The 20049-nt window shown below is 37.3% G+C and overlaps 1 protein-coding gene across 7 annotated transcripts in view; it reads left to right on the top strand.

Annotated features, from left to right (window-relative positions):
- The window catches only part of CPT1A (carnitine palmitoyltransferase 1A), a 42132-nt gene that overhangs the window by 18303 nt on the left and 3780 nt on the right, over positions 1-20049 (top strand). For 6 of the 7 annotated variants that reach the window (XM_054068889.1, XM_054068892.1, XM_054068890.1 and 3 more), the window contains 13 exons: positions 286-387; positions 1113-1250; positions 2100-2177; positions 2841-2948; positions 3951-4038; positions 5862-6057; positions 6871-7059; positions 8086-8191; positions 10008-10124; positions 10930-11094; positions 12338-12472; positions 17904-18056; positions 19091-19195. In XM_054068889.1, the coding sequence (XP_053924864.1) occupies positions 286-387; positions 1113-1250; positions 2100-2177; positions 2841-2948; positions 3951-4038; positions 5862-6057; positions 6871-7059; positions 8086-8191; positions 10008-10124; positions 10930-11094; positions 12338-12472; positions 17904-18056; positions 19091-19195 (1680 nt within the window). Of the gene's footprint in view, positions 1-285; positions 388-1112; positions 1251-2099; positions 2178-2840; positions 2949-3950; positions 4039-5861; positions 6058-6870; positions 7060-8085; positions 8192-10007; positions 10125-10929; positions 11095-12337; positions 12473-17903; positions 18057-19090; positions 19215-20049 lie in introns of all 7 variants that reach the window. The other variant, XM_054068894.1, reaches the window with a different exon arrangement.

Genomic DNA, 20049 nt, shown 5'->3' with positions numbered 1-20049 from the left:
CTGTGTTATTCATAAACAACAATATTGCCTAATGGACAGAAGATTGTCTGGAAAGTCAGGAAGGACCATCTCTCTCTCTTCCACCTTCATGTTGTTTAACCCTTAGGATATTAATGTCAATGCCTCTTTTATTTGTGAAACAGTGATTAATATTATAGTTTGCTAAATTATTACAGCATAGTTTACCAATGGAAAGAACTGAGTTACATTATGCTTTATTACGCTGTTATTTGTCTTTTGTTGAACCTAATAATTTGAGGAATGTAATTGTTTGTTTTTATTCAGGCACTTGTAAAACTCTTCTCAGGACGTAAACCCATGTTATACAGTTTCCAGACATCTTTACCACGACTGCCAGTTCCAGCTGTTAAAGACACAGTCAATAGGGTGTGTACATTCATTATATTTTTTAAGTAACATTGAGTCCAAATTTAGATGTCCTTCTAGACTTTTTTTGCCAGGTCTTATAGAAGTATAGCATGGTGGCAATAATCTGTTATAATGGATTAAAATTTCTGCATAGAAATTAAAATACAAGCTATGACAAACCACTGATACTAGTGACAGTTTGAAGCTGGCATAATTAATATTGAATGTCTGATAAAAATATAGGCAACAAAGTGTGATTTCCAGGACTTTTGAAACATACCAGTTTTATCTTCCTCAACTTGAACATATGAATATATGTTTTATGACACAAAACCTTACAGCAAAGTGTGAAAATAGGGCAGTATGTCACAGAAACCGAAAGCTTCATTTTTACAGATTAAAAAAAAGTTTCTGCCTGATACTGAAGGAGCATTATGTCTTTCCCTTCTGAGTGTAAAATATAGTTAGAAAAGTAACCTCTTCCACTTTTGATTTGCTGACAAATGTTTGGAAAAAGATCTCGTTTTTGTAGTTTGCAGGCAGATGGTAAAATAAGAGTATACCCTCTCCCAAACAATAGAGTGTCGGCAACCTCATGAATTGAGTCTGGATAATCTTTGTCTACTGTTCTTTGTCTTCTGCTTTGTGTAGAAGACATCACTACAGTGTAGTGATGTCTTCTACACAAAGCAGAAGACTTCTTAGTTACTGTAGTGATGCTGCTTCTTCTTCTGGTATTCTAGTATCTGGAATCAGTTCGGCCACTTATGGATGATGAAGAGTTCAGAAGAATGGAGGGTCTTGCCAAAGATTTTGCATTTAATTTGGGACCAAGGCTTCAGTGGTATTTGAAGCTAAAATCCTGGTGGGCTACAAACTATGTGAGTATATAAATAGGAGGCTCAATCATTCAAAGAACGTAACTCTTGCCTTTTGCCCTGCTGCCTTTTTAGGCTTAGCCCTCATCCTTTCTTAAATGTAGAAGAAGGTATTTGAAACTGCCTGATATTTTGGTAAAGTGCATTGGAGACCACCTGATTTGCACAGGAATAATTTTTGTGGTTTGGTAAACATGCAGTGTGGTGAATGGAACTTGAAAAAATATCCTCATTTTGTGTTTGTTATTCTGGAGAAGGTGATCTAGCTTTTGCTGTTATGATTGCTTTTGAGGTCTGCTTATTTGCTTGTTAAGCTTGGCAACTCAATCATGGGCCTGGCTTACCCAGCTAGTTTAGAAGAGTGATTTAGCAACTTCATTAAATAAATTTATTAAATAAGCTAAAGATTATGGAAGAGAAATAATGAGTTGTAACAATAAAGTTTTCTTTTACCAGAAATAAAACACGAACCCCAATGTCATAGTCAAACTGTAATGTAATTCCTTCTTAACAGATTGTCTGGCCATACCCAGTAGCCTAAGATGAGCTACAGTGTCCTTGCAAAGGCTTCAGGAGACTCTATACATTTTAAGTATTAGCTGAAGATGCTGACTTCTTCAGAAGCTTATCAGAGAGATACAGCTGAATTTAATTCAACTCTTTGATCCCCTTTTTGTTTTTTTTCCCCCGAAGTTTAACAAAATATTTTTTTAGTTTGTCTTTATTTAATTAGAAGAGCATGCTAACAGTTTCTTTCCTACTTCTATATGAAATTTTATGTTGTGGAGTCATTAACAAAGAAAACACAAACTTAATGAGATTTTACTGCTTTTGTTTTCTTTCCTGCTACAGGTTAGTGATTGGTGGGAAGAATATATCTACCTTAGAGGACGTGGACCAATTATGGTTAATAGTAACTATTTTGCAATGGTAGGTAAATACTATAAACACCTTATATTTCGAAGAAGCACTGTAAAATTTCTGCCAGTTATCTTATTCTGTGATATATTTCTGTTTAGAAATCCATTACTACTCAGTATGTGACCCTTGTTTTTCTTTCTTCTAGTATAACCTGCAGCCAACATCTTCAAGTACAGTACTATCTTAGTAAATATAGCACATCTGCCCCCTAGGTGAACTCATGCAGTAATGACTTACACAGATTTGTGCTTACTGCAACAAGCAATCTTTCAAAAGCTCTATGTAAAACTTCATGGGGAACACAATTCAACAAGATGTGTGCTCATATTCCGATGTCTGTATGGGAACTAAAATTGTAAAAGATTCTATAATTGAAAGCAAAAACAGGAAATATGGTTGTCTTGGATTTGAATATTAAGTAGCATTGTCTTTTCTGCTGGAATGATTAAACAGTTATCAGATATCATTTTAGGACTGATGCTGCTTAATGAGAGTGTGACTGTTGAAGAACTTAAGACATCAACTCACTACATTAGTACACTTGATATGTTTTAAAGGCTTTTTTATATTGACCAGAATAAACTTCAAGATTATGGATGAGAAGTTCTGTCAGTATTTTTTTAAACATGCAGTCTGGTAATCATTGATTTATGATTCTTATGTACTTTACAGGACTTCCTTGATTTATCTCCCACAACACTGCAGGCGGCTAGAGCTGGTAATGTTATCCATGCTATCCTGCTCTACCGGAAAAAACTGGACAGACAAGAAATCAAGCCAGTACGTAAATCAGTTTAAATGGCTTTTGATCTTTTTTTCAAGCACAACCTGTAAGAAGTTAATCGGTTTTTAGAATGAGAGAGGAATGTCTTGCTGTCAGAACTACATGTAAGGTATAACTATGGTTATGGTCCCAAATAACTGGGTTATCACTTGAATTGCACATGGGCAGAAAATACGGGATTCTGTTACGCCAACAGGTTGCATTATTTGATAATAGTGTATGTGTTTGCCCAAAAGACAAAATAGGCTTGTACCTGCATATGTTAAATATTCCATATAACGGATTTTATTGGTATATGCTAAGCATGTAATGGTATTTCTGAGCCACTTGTGTTTAAAAAGTCTGTGGTATCCTGTAATGTGAGCACGAGGGGTGGTTGGGACAAAGGACTGGTCCTTGAGGCCAGGAGTGGGCTCGTGGCAGTATAATGATAAAATCCTGTGCTACACTAATTTTTAGGTAGTAAAGATAAGTAAGGTGAATCCTATTCGGAATTTCTGTTCTGTCCAGTGGCTGTGTGTTATAGTGAACAAATATTGCGGGAACGATAGTAGTTTTGTTGAAGGCCATTGCAGGGATGTGATTAGTTGCATGTAACTACAAATCTGAGAAATCCAAACTTTTGTTCCTACATAGCCAGAAACAGCTTTAAAAGAAGAAATTAAAGGGTTAAGTAAATTACACATGTGCAAGTTTTGCAGCTGACCTGCCATTGAGAGCTCTTTGGATTTCAGCTAAATAGCTTCATTCGTTCCTCCTGAAGGGTGGATTTTGGTAGGAGGGGAAAAAAACCACAGCTACTGGAATGTCAGTGGAACCTTCCACATGTAATTTAAAGAAAGACAATGAATAGGGGGGGGAAAAAACCCACCTTAGTTGATTTATTTTAATTCTTACTGTTCTTCAGCTTGTCTTTAACCAGATTCTGGTTTTAATTTCCTTTTTAATTTGTTAATTGTATGTGCAAAATCACATTTTTATGTACATTTGTGGCGCAGATTCTTCTTATGGGATCTACTGTTCCACTCTGCTCAGCTCAGTGGGAACGGATGTTTAATACCTCTCGTATCCCAGGAGAGGAATCTGGTAAGTAGGGCCAGCCAAGGAGAATAAATATTTTAATGGAATTCAGGTTTACGGGTATTTTTTGCTAAAATCCTGTTTTTCCAAATTAGGATCTAAGAGACACAAGGACACACTAATGTTTTTTCCTGATATTCAGGAAGTAATGAATTGCTATGGAGTGTGTAGATGTTTTTCCTTCTATGCTGACTTTGAAACTTATTCAGTGCTTTTTCTTTTCCTTTACTTAAATTAAAAGCCGACCTCAAGAGACTGTCTGCCCTGTGTTTTTAATTGAGAAATAACCTTTACTTTATTCTACTCTTTCAGGATCATTCAATATCCATGTTTTTATCTTTGTAAAAGTTGTGTTCAGTTATCTCAACCTCTTAAAAATCTTTTGCTTGCTTGACTTTCCCTTTCTCCTTTCAGCCTATGATACGCAACAACATCCCAATGTGTTGTCAATATGAATATATGCTTAATGCTAGTTGTTTACCTGTTTTGGAGGCAGGTACAATCTTAGTCCTGTCTAGGTTTTCAACAGCACTGTTACTATAAGACATTAGCTGAGTGTAATTGCCTCTAATAAGGACTGTGTCTAAAACTTTCTTTAACACGTTAAGAAAATGTACATCCTGGGTTTTGTTTGCCCTGCCCTAACTCCCAGCAATGGTCTGATAATCCTACACTATGAGTAACTAAGTTTTCAGATTTAACGTTGAGTAGAGGAGCGTACCCATTGACTTACAGTAGCGTCATTTTCACCTAGTTTGTTCCTGCAAATTCTGCTTATTGTGGGCAACTAAGGATGTGTTTGCATGATCACAAGCAATCATGTTGGCTCAGTCAAAAAAAATTAACTATATCTGTAAGTCACAGTTCATATACACTTTCTCACTGTAGGTGTACATTTACTTTCATTGTATGCATTCATTAGACATAAAAGCATTTCAGCTTAGTGAATGGAAAACCTTTAAATAGTTTGTTGTTGTATCTCAGCATAAAAAGATCATAATTTTGTTATGGTCAGTAAGTACATCATCAAAGATCTTCAGACTGATTCTTCTCCATATGGTGTTATTTTCCTAAAAGTAATGTATCCCTAAAGGTTCGTCATGGTTTTCTTCCCAAGGTAGCCTCCAAAGATCTGCATCAGTTCATCCTAAATTTTTCCAGACTCGGATCTCTCAGAACCATGACTTTTAGGGTCAGACATTGTTTTTGATATAATCTTTCTTCACAGTCACAGTAATACATATTTTCAGATGTATAGAAATATAACAGTTCCTTGTGGTACTGAAGGAATTCACTTATCAGTTTTAATCAACTGAGGGCTTTTTCTGGCTACTATAGAAACTTTCATCTGTGATTTGGTACAGTGCCTTCGGGCTTATTCCTGTTACCTTGTGGTACCAAATTTGTGCTCTCTTAAGACCCCACGGTTTGTACTGTGAGTTGTGTAGCACTTGAATACAGCTGACTTAAAAGTACCTTTCCTCAGACATACCTAGCATGTTCTTTTGCTGACTGCTTAATCAGAATACACTAGTAGCAATCCCTTTTCAGATACAGAAATGGACATTTAATTGCTTAATATTGGACTCAAGTGTTGAAACTGGTGTTGCTGTGTATGCAAATGGTTATAAAATCTGGGTATTTGACTTTCATGCAGAAATCTCTGTGCTGAGATAACACTAGGGAGCATTTTATTCCACACTATTACTTTTTTTTTAAAATAAATAAGATGTTACTAACTGGTATGCAGGCATTTGGTTAGCATAGAGCTGTTGCATTAATGTTTTGAGACTTAAGCTTTTTTTTCACATAAGTGATTGCAATTCTAGATACTCTTCAGCATGTGAAAGACAGCAAACACATTGTTGTATATCATAAGGGCCGTTACTTTAAAGTATGGCTGTACCACGATGGTAGACTGTTGAAACCTCGCGAAATTGAACAGCAGATGCAAAGAATTCTTGATGATGATTCAGAACCTCAAGCTGGTGAAGAGAAACTGGCAGCTCTTACTGCAGGAGATAGGTATGGTGGTTTTTAGTTTTTTCAAATTAATTCTAATATTTAGAAATAGTTCTATGTTGTACTGCTTGAATATTGAAAACATGAATTCAGTAATTTACTCCATATTCATGACTTGCACTTACAAAATAAAGCAGTATGTACTTGGTTGGTTCTAGGTACAAGATCATTGCATTGAATTAAATTGGTTCAATCTCTAGTTATTTCTGGACAAGGGAGAGAGAGCATTGTGGATTTCGATGTTTTCACAGTGGGAGTCCTTCCTTTCTCTCATTTTCTGCTTTAGAAGACAAATGGGTTTTTTTTCTTGGGAAAGACACATAGATTTATAAAAAAAATGATGCAGTAATACAGAAATTACATTGTTTAGGAATTCCTTAACTTCAGATCTGTTTCAGGCATTTCCCATGGAACTTCTTATAGACAATTGGCCAGACTCTCTTAGATTTAGATGTTACTACAATGGAAATTAGTATCTGCTGATTGTTTTCATTATTACTATTTTCTTCTTCCATATGGTAAATATTTTCTTTTGTTCAGTTATAAATGCAGTTGATTTATGCTATACATTTGCATGCTGCAGAAATGTTTAATTTCTGAGGATTAAGCTTTGCGTATGTATGGTTTGTTGAATTGGTTCCTAGGATTACATTGTACATGTATTTTCAGAACTTTTCTCTGCTGCTATAGTTCAAGTACAACAAAAGTAATTGCTTCAAATTTGATAAAAGTAAGAGGAATGTCTCGGTGGTCTTAAGTGTGATAAAACATTGGCAAATTCATGTAGTCTGGTTATAAAACAAATTCTTTTTACAGAGTACCCTGGGCTAAAGCTCGACAGGCTTATTTTAGCCGTGGAAAGAACAAACAGTCCTTGGATGCTGTTGAAAAAGCAGCTTTTTTTGTGTCATTGGATGACATTGAGCAAGGTTACAGGAAAGAAGATCCTGTGAAGTCACTGGATGCATATGCAAAATCCTTAATACATGGCAGATGTTATGACAGGTACAGTATTGATTCTGTGGAAAATGCCTTCTCTCTTTCAGAATTTCACTAATTCACGCAGCTAATACATATGAATTAGTGACTTAAAAGATGATAAATTTCATAGAATCACAGAATGGTTTGGGTTGGAAGGGACCTTCAAATACCACCTAGTACACCTGCCTTACTGTGGGCAGGGTTATCTTTCACATCAGATTGCTTGAAACACTGTCCAGCCTTACTTTGAACACTTCCAATGATGGAGTGTCCACAGCTTCCGTGGGCAACCTGTTCCAATATCTCACTACTCTCAATATAAAGAAACTTCCTCCCTCATGATGAATATAAATCTGTCTTTCAGTTTATAACCATTGCCCCTTGTCCTGTGACTGTAGGCTGTGGTAAAAAGTCTTTTTCAGTCTTTCTTATAAACCCTCTTTATGTACTGAAAGACCACAAGAAGGTGTCCTAGAGCCTTCTCTCCTCGAGAATGAAGAACCCAAACTCTCAGCTTTTCCTCATGGGAGAGGTGTTCCAGCGCTCTGGCCATTTTCATGGCCCTCCCCTGGACCTGCTCTAACAGGCCCATGTCTATCTTGTACTGGGAAAACCCAGAGCTGGATGCAGTACTCCGTGTGGGGTCTCATAAGAGCAGAATAGAGAAGGTAAGAATCGCCTCCCCTCAAATTGCCAGCCACACTACTACTTATTCAGCCCTGGATGTGATTGGATTTCTTGGATGCAAGCACACATTGCCAGCTCAGTCCAATTTTTCATTCACCAGTGGCCTACGTCCTTCTCTGCAGGGTTGCTTAATCCATTCAACCCCCCAGTCTATTGATACTGGGAATCTGGACCCAGGAGCGGGACCTTACACCTGGCCCTGTTGAACTTCGAGGTTCAAATTTATGTCTATTTAAGTAAGCTATTATTAAAAAGGGAAAGCTAAGAACTAGTCCATTTGAATGTGAATTTTTGAGAGAGTTACAGTATAAAAATGCTTTTGAAATATACGGGACCTGAAGGAATTCTTGATTTGTTTTGTAGGTGGTTTGATAAAACATTCACTCTTATAGTATTCAAAAATGGCAGAATGGGTTTGAATGCAGAGCACTCTTGGGCAGATGCTCCTATTGTTGGACACCTGTGGGAGGTAGGTGTTTTGTACAAAAAAGTTATTGCAGGAAATAATGTGATGTGGTCCATGCAACATTCTTGAAGATCAGCAGTTGCTTTCAATTCCTTGCACTCACATCGCTTATGAATGATTATAGACCTGTGTCTGCGGCACCTGTAGAATTTAAAAAGCAAACAAAAAACTATCCTTGCTTAGAAGAAAAGGTTGTTGTCCTTTAAATTAAGTCTTTTTTGCATTTTAATGAGTATAGATGTCTTAATAGAAAAGTGATATAGCTCCCCATCTAAAGTTGTTTAAAGCAATAGATTATTGCCTCTTTGATATGGCATTATATTTTGTGTATAAACATGCTCCTGAAGCACTTAAGCTTTCTTGTGCTATAAAAATCACACGCGTACTTTCAAAATTTAAATAAATGGTGCAGACTTTAACTCTTCCTCTAAGCCATTGTTTGATGAGCTGCAGACTGATATGCTGTTTAATTCATGTCTTGTATTTACTGGCAATGAATGGAATAAATGCACTTTTTGTCAGGTTTGTTCATCATCTTAGTTTCTTAAGTTTTCTTTTTGAAGCTTAAACCCATAAACAGTTACATGGCTCAGTCACTCAAAACTTTTTCGTAAATATTATCTTTTTTTATCCCATTATATATTTGTGCAAATGGGTCTCTGGACTGACTGCTGCCCCAAATAATTTCCGAAATTTATTGTATGAATGTTTCCATACATGTAGGAACAAAAAAATCCTTGTTGCATTCTCTAGCCAGGGAAGAAGGAAGGCGAAACTGGTTAGAGATTGGTGTGACAGTGTGGTTTAAAGTAGCCTGATGGAAGTTACCTTTTTCTTTTATTTGATTATGTTTTATTATTTAGTTCATATCTCTGTACTTACTATTAGTTGTTCGTTTTCTGCTGAGAACTAAGATGACTAAAATAAACTAAGTGGGATTTAATTTCCTAAAGAAGTAGCAGTTGTTAGCTCTTTGTAGACTGTTTTTTTTTAATATAGAATGGATGAAACTTTATTTCATATTTGGCATGTTCTGACTACTAAGTAAGAAAATTAAATTAAAAAGAGACTAGAAATATATAGGTAGAACATGCAATAGATTTTTTTCAAGCTTTTTCCATATTGAGCAGATTCAAAACTATTGATAATTCTGGGTTTGAGGAGTTGGTTGGTTTGGTTTGTTTTGGGTTTATTTGTTTGTTTGCTTTGGTTTTGTTGGTTTTTTTTACATTTAGGATGTTGTTTGAAATGTTGTCTGTTGTTCAATTTGTGTTGTTCGTCTTGGGAAACTTTCTTCTTTCCCGCCCAGAAGTGCATATATAAAACCAAAATACTGAGTGGGATGCAAGTCTTGAAAATTATGCAGTTCTTGCAGGGATATGCATTTACTCTGAATTAAACTGTGCTTTGATGAAAAAGTTTTGACAGAAAACAAGCTTGAAATTCTCTAGAGTCTAAATTGAACAAAGATGGTGAAATCTAAGACTTACCTTTTTTATTTTTTACTACTTGTAAATTTGAGGTGTGTTTTTAACTGAAACTGAATTTTGATAATTTAGTAGCATCTAATAAAATTTGTGAGTGTAGTTGAATAGGTGTTTGTGCATATCTGGTTTTCTTCCCACTTGGAACACAAGTATAAATGCCTTAAAATAAGAGGTAAAACAGAAAGCTTCACTTGCAGATGTTTTCAGCATTTGGAAATGGATTATATATTGCATTTTGCTATGTACTGAAGGGGGTTTATTTTGATTTCACAATGAAATTCCACAGCAATATATAATGTGTTGCAATTCTTAAAAAGTATCTTTCTTTGCAGAATGTAATGGCAACTGAGTACCTTGAACTGGGCTATTCAGAAGATGGGCATTGCAAGGGAGATACCAATCAAAATATTCCTATTCCTACAAAACTACAGTGGGAGATTCCAGAAGAAGTAAGTACAGAACAGCTAGCAGTTGAAGGAAGAAACTCCTCTTTTCTTGAGCAGTCAAATCATTTAAGTAATTACTGATAATCCTATAAGCCTTAAATTCTTTTGAGTATGTTTCATGTGTGGATATTACTGAGTTTACTTAAAGATATCAGGAGGTTTAAATGTCCCTCTTTTAAAAAAAACTTTGGCCAGGAATAAATAGTAACTTCATTAAAATGAAGTTTAAGTTGCTTAGGTTTTGTTACTATTGCCACAATAAATGCTCTTCTGTAATAGTTCCTTGAGATTAGCTGTCTTTTTTTTGTGTTTAAAATTCTGTATATACGTCTAATAAGGTTGGATTTTTTTGCTGGAGTTCAAGACAAGCTACCATTACCTGCTTGGATTTTAATTTTGAATAAAAAGGTAATGGCTGGTGATGTGTTTAAGTAAGCACATAAGGCAGAGTGGAAGCCATGTCACTATTGCCATTCTGTTCCTGTGGATTAGTTTTATGTGATCTGAATGGTCTTAATGCTGGTGGTTTTTCAAAGTGTAGTTTTTGGATTCCAGGTGTGTATAGGCTAAAAACTTACTTTGTATTAGCTTTTTGAATGTTAACTTTCTGGCAAAGATAGATTCTCCCCTTTCTACAAAGGGAGATTATTTAGATAATGGCATTTCTGTCATGCATAAAGGCAACATTTTTCTTATTTAGTGATTAAAAATACTTGCGCTTTTTCAACAGTTGTTTCAAATGCCATCAAATGCATACATACGAACATATGTGCATATAGATATTTATGTATCTATTTATTTATTTTAGTGTGAAGAAGTGATTGAGAGATCTCTGAGCACTGCCATAGCTCTAGCAGATGATGTGGACTTCTATTCTTTTTTTTTTGATGCTTTTGGGAAGGGACTAATAAAGAAATCAAAAACCAGCCCTGATGCCTTTGTGCAGCTTGCCCTGCAGCTTGCTCACTATCGGGTAAGGAGAGCAGACCACTTATGGCCTATAGAATCTCATAAAATTGGGTATAACATGTTTGTGATGAAGACACATGACTGTGTAAAGTACTTGCGCTGCTTGTTCAAGGTTGATAAAGGCATTCTGTGGAAATTGTTACAAACTCTAAACAGATTGCTAGCTCAAAATTAATTGTCCAAATGTTGGCATATTGACGCTCACAAATTTTTTCTCTCTTCTGCATGGTTGGTCTATCCCAAGCCATTTTGGACTTGAAAGTAGGTCTGAAACTTCTAGTATCTGTGGTTACAGTCTAAATAAGGTTACACTTACCTTTTAGCTTGGAGTAACACTTAATTCAGTAGTCAGGGCCACTCACTAACAGGATTAACGGAAATGCCTGCCTGTTTTCTTATGTTAGTTCACCACTTCTATGATGTGTTTTCAGAAAACACCAGTGTAGCAACATGCCTGTTTTCTATTTTGCTTTCTAGTTGTCACTGTTGAGAAACTGTTTTTTTTCTTTGGTTTTTTTTTTTTTTTTCTAGGTGGTTTTTCAAGTCATCCAGATTTCCTGGCTTCTGTCATCACTTTAGTCTTCCTTAGATTTAGGGTAGCTACATGGCATACAGTTCGATTACCTACCCACTTCTTTTCCTTTCAACACCCATCCTCTTAATATAAACCCGAACACACTTTCAAGATCTGTTCTGATGTATGTTTTAGCCAGGTGTCGTCACTAACATGTTAGATAAACGTTTATCATTTGGCAAGTTTTAATCTGTAGATTGTGCACATCCATAAGAAATGCAGAAACCACTTTCTCACATTATTGAAAATCCCTGCACTGGCATGCATATCCATGCTATTGAAAATATTTTCAGTTAAGGTATTAAAAAAGTTACAATTTTCTTGATTACTTATCACAGCTGTGTTAATTACAAAGCCACTGAACTTTCAAATAGGTTTTTGATAGCCTTTTAAGATCAGTGTCTGTTATAAACTGAAGAAGACTGAAGATGAAGCACAGAGGACAGTCCTTGTTAGTTTAGTAGTTCTATTAGCATTTATCAAATCCTGCTACTAATCGTATTTTTGCCTTTGTTGTCTTTAGGTAAGACTGGTAATGGTCGGCTGCTAAGAACTTAAGCTTAATTGGTGGAGTGATTTATATGCTGTGTGCTTACCTTGAACTGTTGATTAAGAAAGAGGGGCTAAGTCTGGCTAAACCTTTAAGTTCTTTTTTTTTTTTTTGTTTTTTAAGGACATGGGAAAATTTTCTTTAACATACGAAGCCTCTATGACACGCTTGTTTAGGGAAGGCAGGACCGAAACTGTTCGTTCCTGTACTGTTGAATCATGCAACTTTGTTCAAGCTATGGAAGACCCAACTGAAAGTGTAAGTTCACAGTGTTCTTGCCTTATACAACCCATAAAGCACATGAGTTATCAGTATATGAGATATCTGCATGAGTTTCCAAATAGCTTTTAACACTTAGTGATGCTTTTGGTTTTTTTAGAAAGGAAATGCAACATAAGATAGTTGTTCACATTTCTGTCAGTATGTCAGAAGTTCAAGCTATATTGAAAGAGAATGGCAGTAATTTAGCCAAGCATCCCATTTCTTAGTTCTCTGAAATTCAGGAACCATGAGAACTTGTGAAATTTTTGTGACTTGTAAAACTCAGATTTGTCGAACAAGTAATCTGATACCAGTTAGGCTTTTCTTTCAGATAGGAAAGAAAGTAGTATTCACAGGAAATTACTTACTCTTATATGTTGATTTCACTGAGCTTTGTTACCTCTCTTGTGATGTTCTGATTAGTAAACCAAAGGAAGTATGGTCTAGGGGAAGATTTCTTGATTTGGAAAACTTTGGACAATACTGATTAAAATATTTGCTGTCAAAATGGAAGGGCGATGGACAGTCGCCTTGAGGGCTCTCTCTCCTTTAATCCTCTGCTAGTCACAGTTTTCACAGATGCAGTTGGTGAAGTAGATCGTTGCATTTGCAGGTTTTGTGAAGCTGAAGGGGATTTCCCATTCTTCAGAGTCAATAAAGATTTGACATGAAAAAGAGGATTTTGTTAAATAGGAATACACTCAAGGTATTGCGTCCAGTCGTTAGTAACAGCTGCATGGGTGGGAGTTCTAATAAAAAAGATCTAGGACTATAATAATCAGTAACTGAATGCTGACCTAGCACATTCAGTGGAATGCCATTGGGAAAAAGGGAACTCTCACCTTATCTTGTCCTTTACTTTTAGTAGTCTGTCTCTGTCCTTTTTCTGATAACGTTAGCTGGGGTGGTGTGTGTGTACAGTTTTGGACACTGTACTATAGATGAATTGGAGAGAGTCTGAAGGACTTCAAGAAGAATGGTTAGAGATCTCTGAAGAGGATCTGTGAGAAGAATTTGAATGTAATTATTCTTACCTAGTCTAAAGAAGAGAGAATACTGTGGAAGAGGATAGGGAGCCAGGTTGTACTTGGGATGATAAAGGAGCTGATACAGAGATAATAGGAACAATCTGTTCTCTGTTCTAAGAAGGCAATAAATTTCAGAGTGAAATCAATTTGGGAAACCTTTTCTGCTAGTAAGAAAATGAGTAAGAAGGGAAATAGTGAGAAGCCTGAAACAGATTACCTGGGGGGATTGGTTTTTTCCACTTCAAGATGTTAAAGTATAAGCAACATAATGGTCCTTCAGGACAGAGTTTTAGTTGATCAGATCTTAGGGCAGGGAAGTCTAAGTAGATGAATAGTTGAAGTTTTTTTCTTGTTCTGTGGTTCTGTCAATAAATGTTACTCCAAGAAAACGGACACACAGAGAAAAGGAAGTTGTTTGTTTGGTTTTTTTTTCTTCCTCCTCTTTCTGGAAGTCCTGTGTAGGTAAAATCCCCCTGGTTTTCTCAATATGTTTTCCCCGAAGCTGTGATCAGACTACTGCAAGTCTTGAAGTCCAGCCATGTCATCGTCATATACTGGTTTGGATTGGAAGATGCCTTAAAGATCGTTTAATTCCAACCTCCCTGCCATGGGTAGGGATTCCTTCCACTAGATCAGGTTGCTCAAAGCCTCATGCATCCTGTCCTTGAACACCTCCAGGGATGGGGCACCCATAACTTCTCTGCAACTGCTTGTCCAGTACCTCACCACCCTCACAGCAGAAAATATCTTCCTAATATCTAACCTAAATATCCCCTCTTCCAGCTTAAAAACGTTACCCCTTGTCTTATCACTGCGGTGTCCAATAAAGAGCCCTTCCACAGCTTTCCTGTAGGCCTCCTTTAAGTACTGGAAGCCTGCTACAAGGTCTCTCTGGAGCCTTCTCTAGGCTAAATAAGCTCCACTCTCTCAGCCTGCCCTTGTATGGGACGTGCTTTATCCCTCTGATCATCTTTGTGGCCCTCCTCTGGACTTGCTCTAACAGTCCTTCCTATGCTGAGGATGCCAGAATTAAATGCAGTGCTCCAAGTGAGGCCTCACAAGAGCAGAGTGGAAGGGTATAATCACTGCCTTCAACCTGCTGGTCACATTTCTTTTGATGCAGCCCAGGATGCGGTTGGCTTTCTGGGCTGCAAGTGCACATTGCCAACTCGTGTTGAGCTTCTCATCCATCAGTCTGCCCAAGTCCTTCTCTTTAGGGCTACCCTCAATCCGTCCTCTGCCCAATCTTTATCTATCTTGGGATTGCCCCTGCCTAGGTGCAGGACCTTGCACTTGGCCTTGTTGAACTTCATGAGGTTTGCAGAGGCCCAATACAACATGTCATACCTAAGTGTATGGTGCAGCTACTGTATAGCTACTCTGTATATAAAAAGTAATTTTGACATAGTCCTACTGTCAGAATTAACTGCTATTACATCTCTGTAGTCAAAAACCTATGTTTTTGTTAAAGAAATAAGGTAGACCCATACATGGCAAGATCATATGTAGCAGACTTCATTCTGCTCAGTTTTTTTTTATGATTACTCTAAACATGCTTCTGTAATGATCAGCCACAGAGCAAAAGAACCCTGCCTTTATAATGAAGTTTTTAGACTGATGTATTGCTAAGATTATAGTATATGCATTTCTCTCTTATTTTAGAAAGACTTGTCTGCATTTACTACTTGCTTCTACTTTTCTCCAGGATTTTCCTTAGAATTTTTCTTGAGTACTTGTATCCACCATGGAATAACCCACAAAGCTTTACTCCTGAATGCCAATGATAGACATTGTAGGTGATTAGGCTTCTCACTGTGTCCCAAATAAATGGTGTGAAATGCAGTGATGTTGGAGATCAGTGACAGGTTGCTATATACTCATACTTGTATACCCAGCTGGACCACTGGACTGAGACCAGTGGCATGAGATGTAAAAAGGCCAAATGCCAGGTCCTGCGCTTGGGGCACAAGAACCCTGTGCAGTGCTACAGACTAAGGGAAGAGTGGCTAGAAAGCTGCACGGAGGAGAAGGATCTGGGAGTATTGATTGACAACCATCTGAACATGAGCCAGCAGTGTGTACAGGTGGCCAAGATGGCCAAGGGTATCTTGGCTTGCATCAGAAACAGCACAGCCAACAGGCCCATGGAGGTATTCTGCCCCTGTATTCGATGCTGGTCAAACCGCACCTTGAATACTGTGTTCAGTTCTGGGCCCCACACTACAAGAAGGGTGTTGAGGCTCTGAAGCGTGTCCAGAGAAGAGCAACGAAGCTGGTGAGGGGGCTGGAGAACGAGTCTTACGAGGAGTGGCTGAGGGAACGGAGGTTGTTTAGCCTTGAAAAGAGGAGGCTGACAGGAGACCTTATTGCTCTCTGCAGCTATCTGAAAGGAAGTTGTAGAGAGGAGGATGTTAGCCTCTTCTCCCAAGTGACAGAGGACAGGACAAGGGGGAATGGCCTGAAGCTGTGCCAGGGGAGATTCAGACTGGGTGTCAGGAAAAAACTTTCAGAGAAAGGGTCATTGGTCACTGGCAGGGGCTGCCCAGGGAGGTGGTTGAGTCACCATCCCTGGAAGTATTTCAAAGACAGGTAGATGAGGTGCTCAGGGACATGGTTTAGTGGCACATAGGAACGGTTGGATTTGATGGTCCAAGAGGTCTTTTCCAACCTGGTGATTCTATGATTCTATGATACTCGCTGTGTTGCATTCCATATTATAAAATCTTAACAGAATTCCCTTAGTTTGTATGTGTAAGTGAGATTACCCCGTCCAAGGTGCAGAATCTGGAATTTGGTCTTGTTAAGTTTCATATGGTTGGTGATTGTCCATCTCTCTAGTCTATCCAGATCTCTCTATAAGGATTCTCTAGCATCAAGGGAACATACAGCTCCTCCTAATTTATTATCATCAAACTTATTTAATGTACATTAGACTTCTGTATCCAGGTCCTTTATAAAAACATTAAAGACCACTGGCCCTAAATTGACTGCTGAGGAGCTGGTTACCAGCCTGATATACCCCCATTTACTTTAACTCTTTGTCTGACCTGTCCGCCAGTTATGGACTTGTTTACCTGTGTGCTGGACACTTTGTCCAGAAGGATACTGTGAGAGACAGTTATGAAAATTTTTACTAAAGTCCAAACAAACCCCACATGTACTAGTTGCCCTTGATCAACTAGATGGGTAACTTTATCTTAAAAACAAATTAAATTGGTTTAAACAGGATTTTCAACTTGTGAACCCATGCGGACTGTGACCAATGACTGCATTGTTTCTTGGCTGTTTTTTAATAACTCCTAGAATATCTATCTCCATGATTTTACCAGGCACTGAATTGAGACTGATAGACCTTAATTACCAGGGTCTTCCTTCTTTCTTTGCGAGCTTCCAATTGAGTAGGACCTCTCCAGATTCCCAAGACTGTTGCAAAATAATGGAGAGATGTCCTGTGATGGCACTGGTCAGCTCAGAGAGTAGCCTTGAATGAATCCCACCAGGGCCCATAGACTTATGTGTGCCCAGCTGAAGCAGCAAGTCTTGAACCAGATCAGAGTTGGCTGGGAGTGCATCATCTCCCCAGTCACAGTCTTCCAACACAGGGCTCCAAAGTTCCCAGGGCCATTCATCATCGTTGAAGACAAGTAAAGGAGGCATTAAGCATATCTGCTTTGTTTACATCCCTGTTTGTGAAGAGCTCTTTTTGTTGCCCTTCATGGTACTGGTTAGCTTGAACTCTAATTGAGCTTTGGCTGTACAAATTTTATCCCTACGGTGACAAACGGCATCTCTGTTAAGCCCTCCAGTGTTGCTTGCCATTGCTTCCAATGTCCATGCCCTTTCTTTTTCTTCCCAACTACTAGAAGAAGATCCCTTCTTAGCCAAGTAGGCATTCTGCCCTGCTTGCTTGACTTCTGACACTTTAAGATTACCTGCTCCTGAGCTATTAAGAGAGGCTTTTAAAAAGTGGCCAGCTTTCATGGACTCCGATGCCATTCTAAAATGGCTGTTACAGTTCCAGCTTTTCTAAACTCTTGTTGAAATTTGATCTTTTGTATCTTAAGACCAGTGTCTCTAGAAACTAAATATACGAAATGTAGTAAATGTGGATTGTAATCATGTTTGATTCTGAGGTTAGATCATACTTAAAATAAAAATTTGTTTTCATTCTTCACTGTTTACAGTAGATAATTGTTGACACTTGCTAGTATCTGAAATTCGGAACGTGAGATTGAAAAGCCAGAGGATACTAGTATTTGGTGTTAGTTGCATGCATTGTATTATGGTTGACCCTTAAGTGCTCTAGGCTTGAGATTCACTGCTGTAACTTAGTTTCTGCACCTCCATTCTCAACCTAGTTCACTTAACTGATTTTTCTTCATCTTGTTTTTTGTTGTTAGAATGAAAATAAGCTTAAGCTATTTCGACATGCTGCTGCCAAACATCAGCTCTTGTATCGTCTCGCCATGACTGGTGCTGGCATTGACCGCCATCTGTTCTGCCTTTATGTCGTGTCCAAGTACCTTGCTGTAGATTCTCCTTTCCTTAAGGAAGTATGTGACTTATTGGTAACTATTTGAGTAAATAATGCCTTGTTTACTTAGTGTTTTGTGGTATCTGCTGCATACTTGTAGAACTCTGATTTTCCTAAGAAAAAAAGTTTAGCTAGTGTTTCTTGACATCTGCTGATGTCAAGTTACAGTAGTGCTTTCTTTTCTTTATAGGATAATACATGTTATTAAGGGTTGCAAGAAAGATATAGTCATTATTACCAAAATAATAATAATATCGGTTACTTGTGGTTTTACACATTTTCAAGGCAGCACAACAGTGGCTGTGTGGATTTTTTTATTAAGAAAGTGATTTTTGTCAAGGTTCAAATGAACATTCTTTCAGGTTACTGTGAGCTAAAGGAGCTATATATTGCAATATATTTGTTTTTAATGCACAACATTAATGTCACTGTTTTATTTTTCTGACAAATGCTTTTTTACTTTAACTAGATTATAAGGTTGGATTTTATAAAAGTAATTATATTGCACTTGTTCATGTTTTCCGACTAATAAAAAATGTGTTCTAGCTTGCCTCTAAATTAAGCTGCTCACATTTGTCTGCTTGCCCTCTTAAATGTCCGTGGTGCAAAGTCAAGAATAAAACAGCTTTCTACAGCTTCTGCGTATGTTCAAGATATATGTGTATTGTTAGAGATTTTACAAGCTTCTCACTTCATGTAGTATTTTGCTGTGATTTTAATGTGGCCATTACTGATCTTGTTGTTAGCAAGACCTGTTATGCAGAATTTACCAGGCTATAGACCAGATCAATCTGTTTTGAAGTAACACTTCTATTGAAAGAACTTTTACTTCCTTTGAGAAATTGACATCATGACCTCATATGTTAATGGTTTACATATAAGGTTTTAGCTGTTTCTTTTAACCTTCTTAATTGTTCATTCCATTGAAACGGGAACTGGAGTTATCCTTAACATTGATTTATTGAGCACTTTCTAGCTTGACTCTTTTGAGGAAGTTGCATGTTCTTAAACAATGTGTTATACTAGTTTGCATCTCTTTCATATCTAATAAAGGTTTTGTCAGAGCCTTGGAGACTGTCAACAAGTCAGACGCCACAGCAACACATTGATCTGAAGAGGAACCCTGAGATGTTATCTTGTGGTGGAGGATTTGGACCTGTATGTTTGCTGAATACAAGTATCCTTTTAAAAACAGTTTTATTTTGATATGCGTGTCTGAAAAATTCTGATCTGTAATACCTTAATATTGCACATCAGAGGTGCAATACATGCTTTTAAATGCATGTGTTTACTGCTTTCCCATGATGCAGATGTGTTCAGAAAAGACATGATGCAGATGTGTTCACCTTTTTTGCAAATCCAACTACAAGAATGGATTATTCTTAAATTATCACGGTTATCAAATGCAATGCAGGTCTCCATAGCAGAGAATCTGATAAAGCAGAGGCTTTTATCACATTACCTTATGTAATGAGAGCTACATCAGGCTATTACAGTAACAAATGCCTTATCACTTAAACTATATTTTAAAGTTGAGATTTGTAAAAAGTAATTATACTTGACTTGTTCTTTATAGTTTCTGATTAATTAAAATGTGTTCATGCTTTTCTCCATATTAAGCTTCTCCACATTGTTCTGCTTGCCCTCTTATATGTGAATAGTGGCTAAGTCAAGAATTAGACCATGTTCTACGGCTTCTGTAGACTCTCAAGAAACTAGTAGAGATCTTACAAGCCTTTTGACTTGCTGTAGTAATTTATTGTGATTTGAACATAGCCATTGATGACGATACTATTGTCAACAAGATCTGCAAGCAGACTTTATGGGCTATAGACTAGCCCATAAAATCTGTTTTCAAAAAGCATTTCTATTGAGAGAACAATGAGAGGGATCATAGGACTGCTTTTTGCCACATAAATATTAGGATGGCAAGTAGAGTGTAATTTGGCTGTTTTTTCAAGCTGGAAGTTGTGGGGTGTTTTTTGTTTTGGTTTGTTTTTTTAAAAAAATAA

Source organism: Cuculus canorus, chromosome 5 (genome assembly GCF_017976375.1).
Source record: "Cuculus canorus isolate bCucCan1 chromosome 5, bCucCan1.pri, whole genome shotgun sequence".
In the NCBI taxonomy this organism is placed as follows: domain Eukaryota; kingdom Metazoa; phylum Chordata; class Aves; order Cuculiformes; family Cuculidae; genus Cuculus; species Cuculus canorus.
This window is presented reverse-complemented; position numbering and strand designations above follow the sequence as displayed.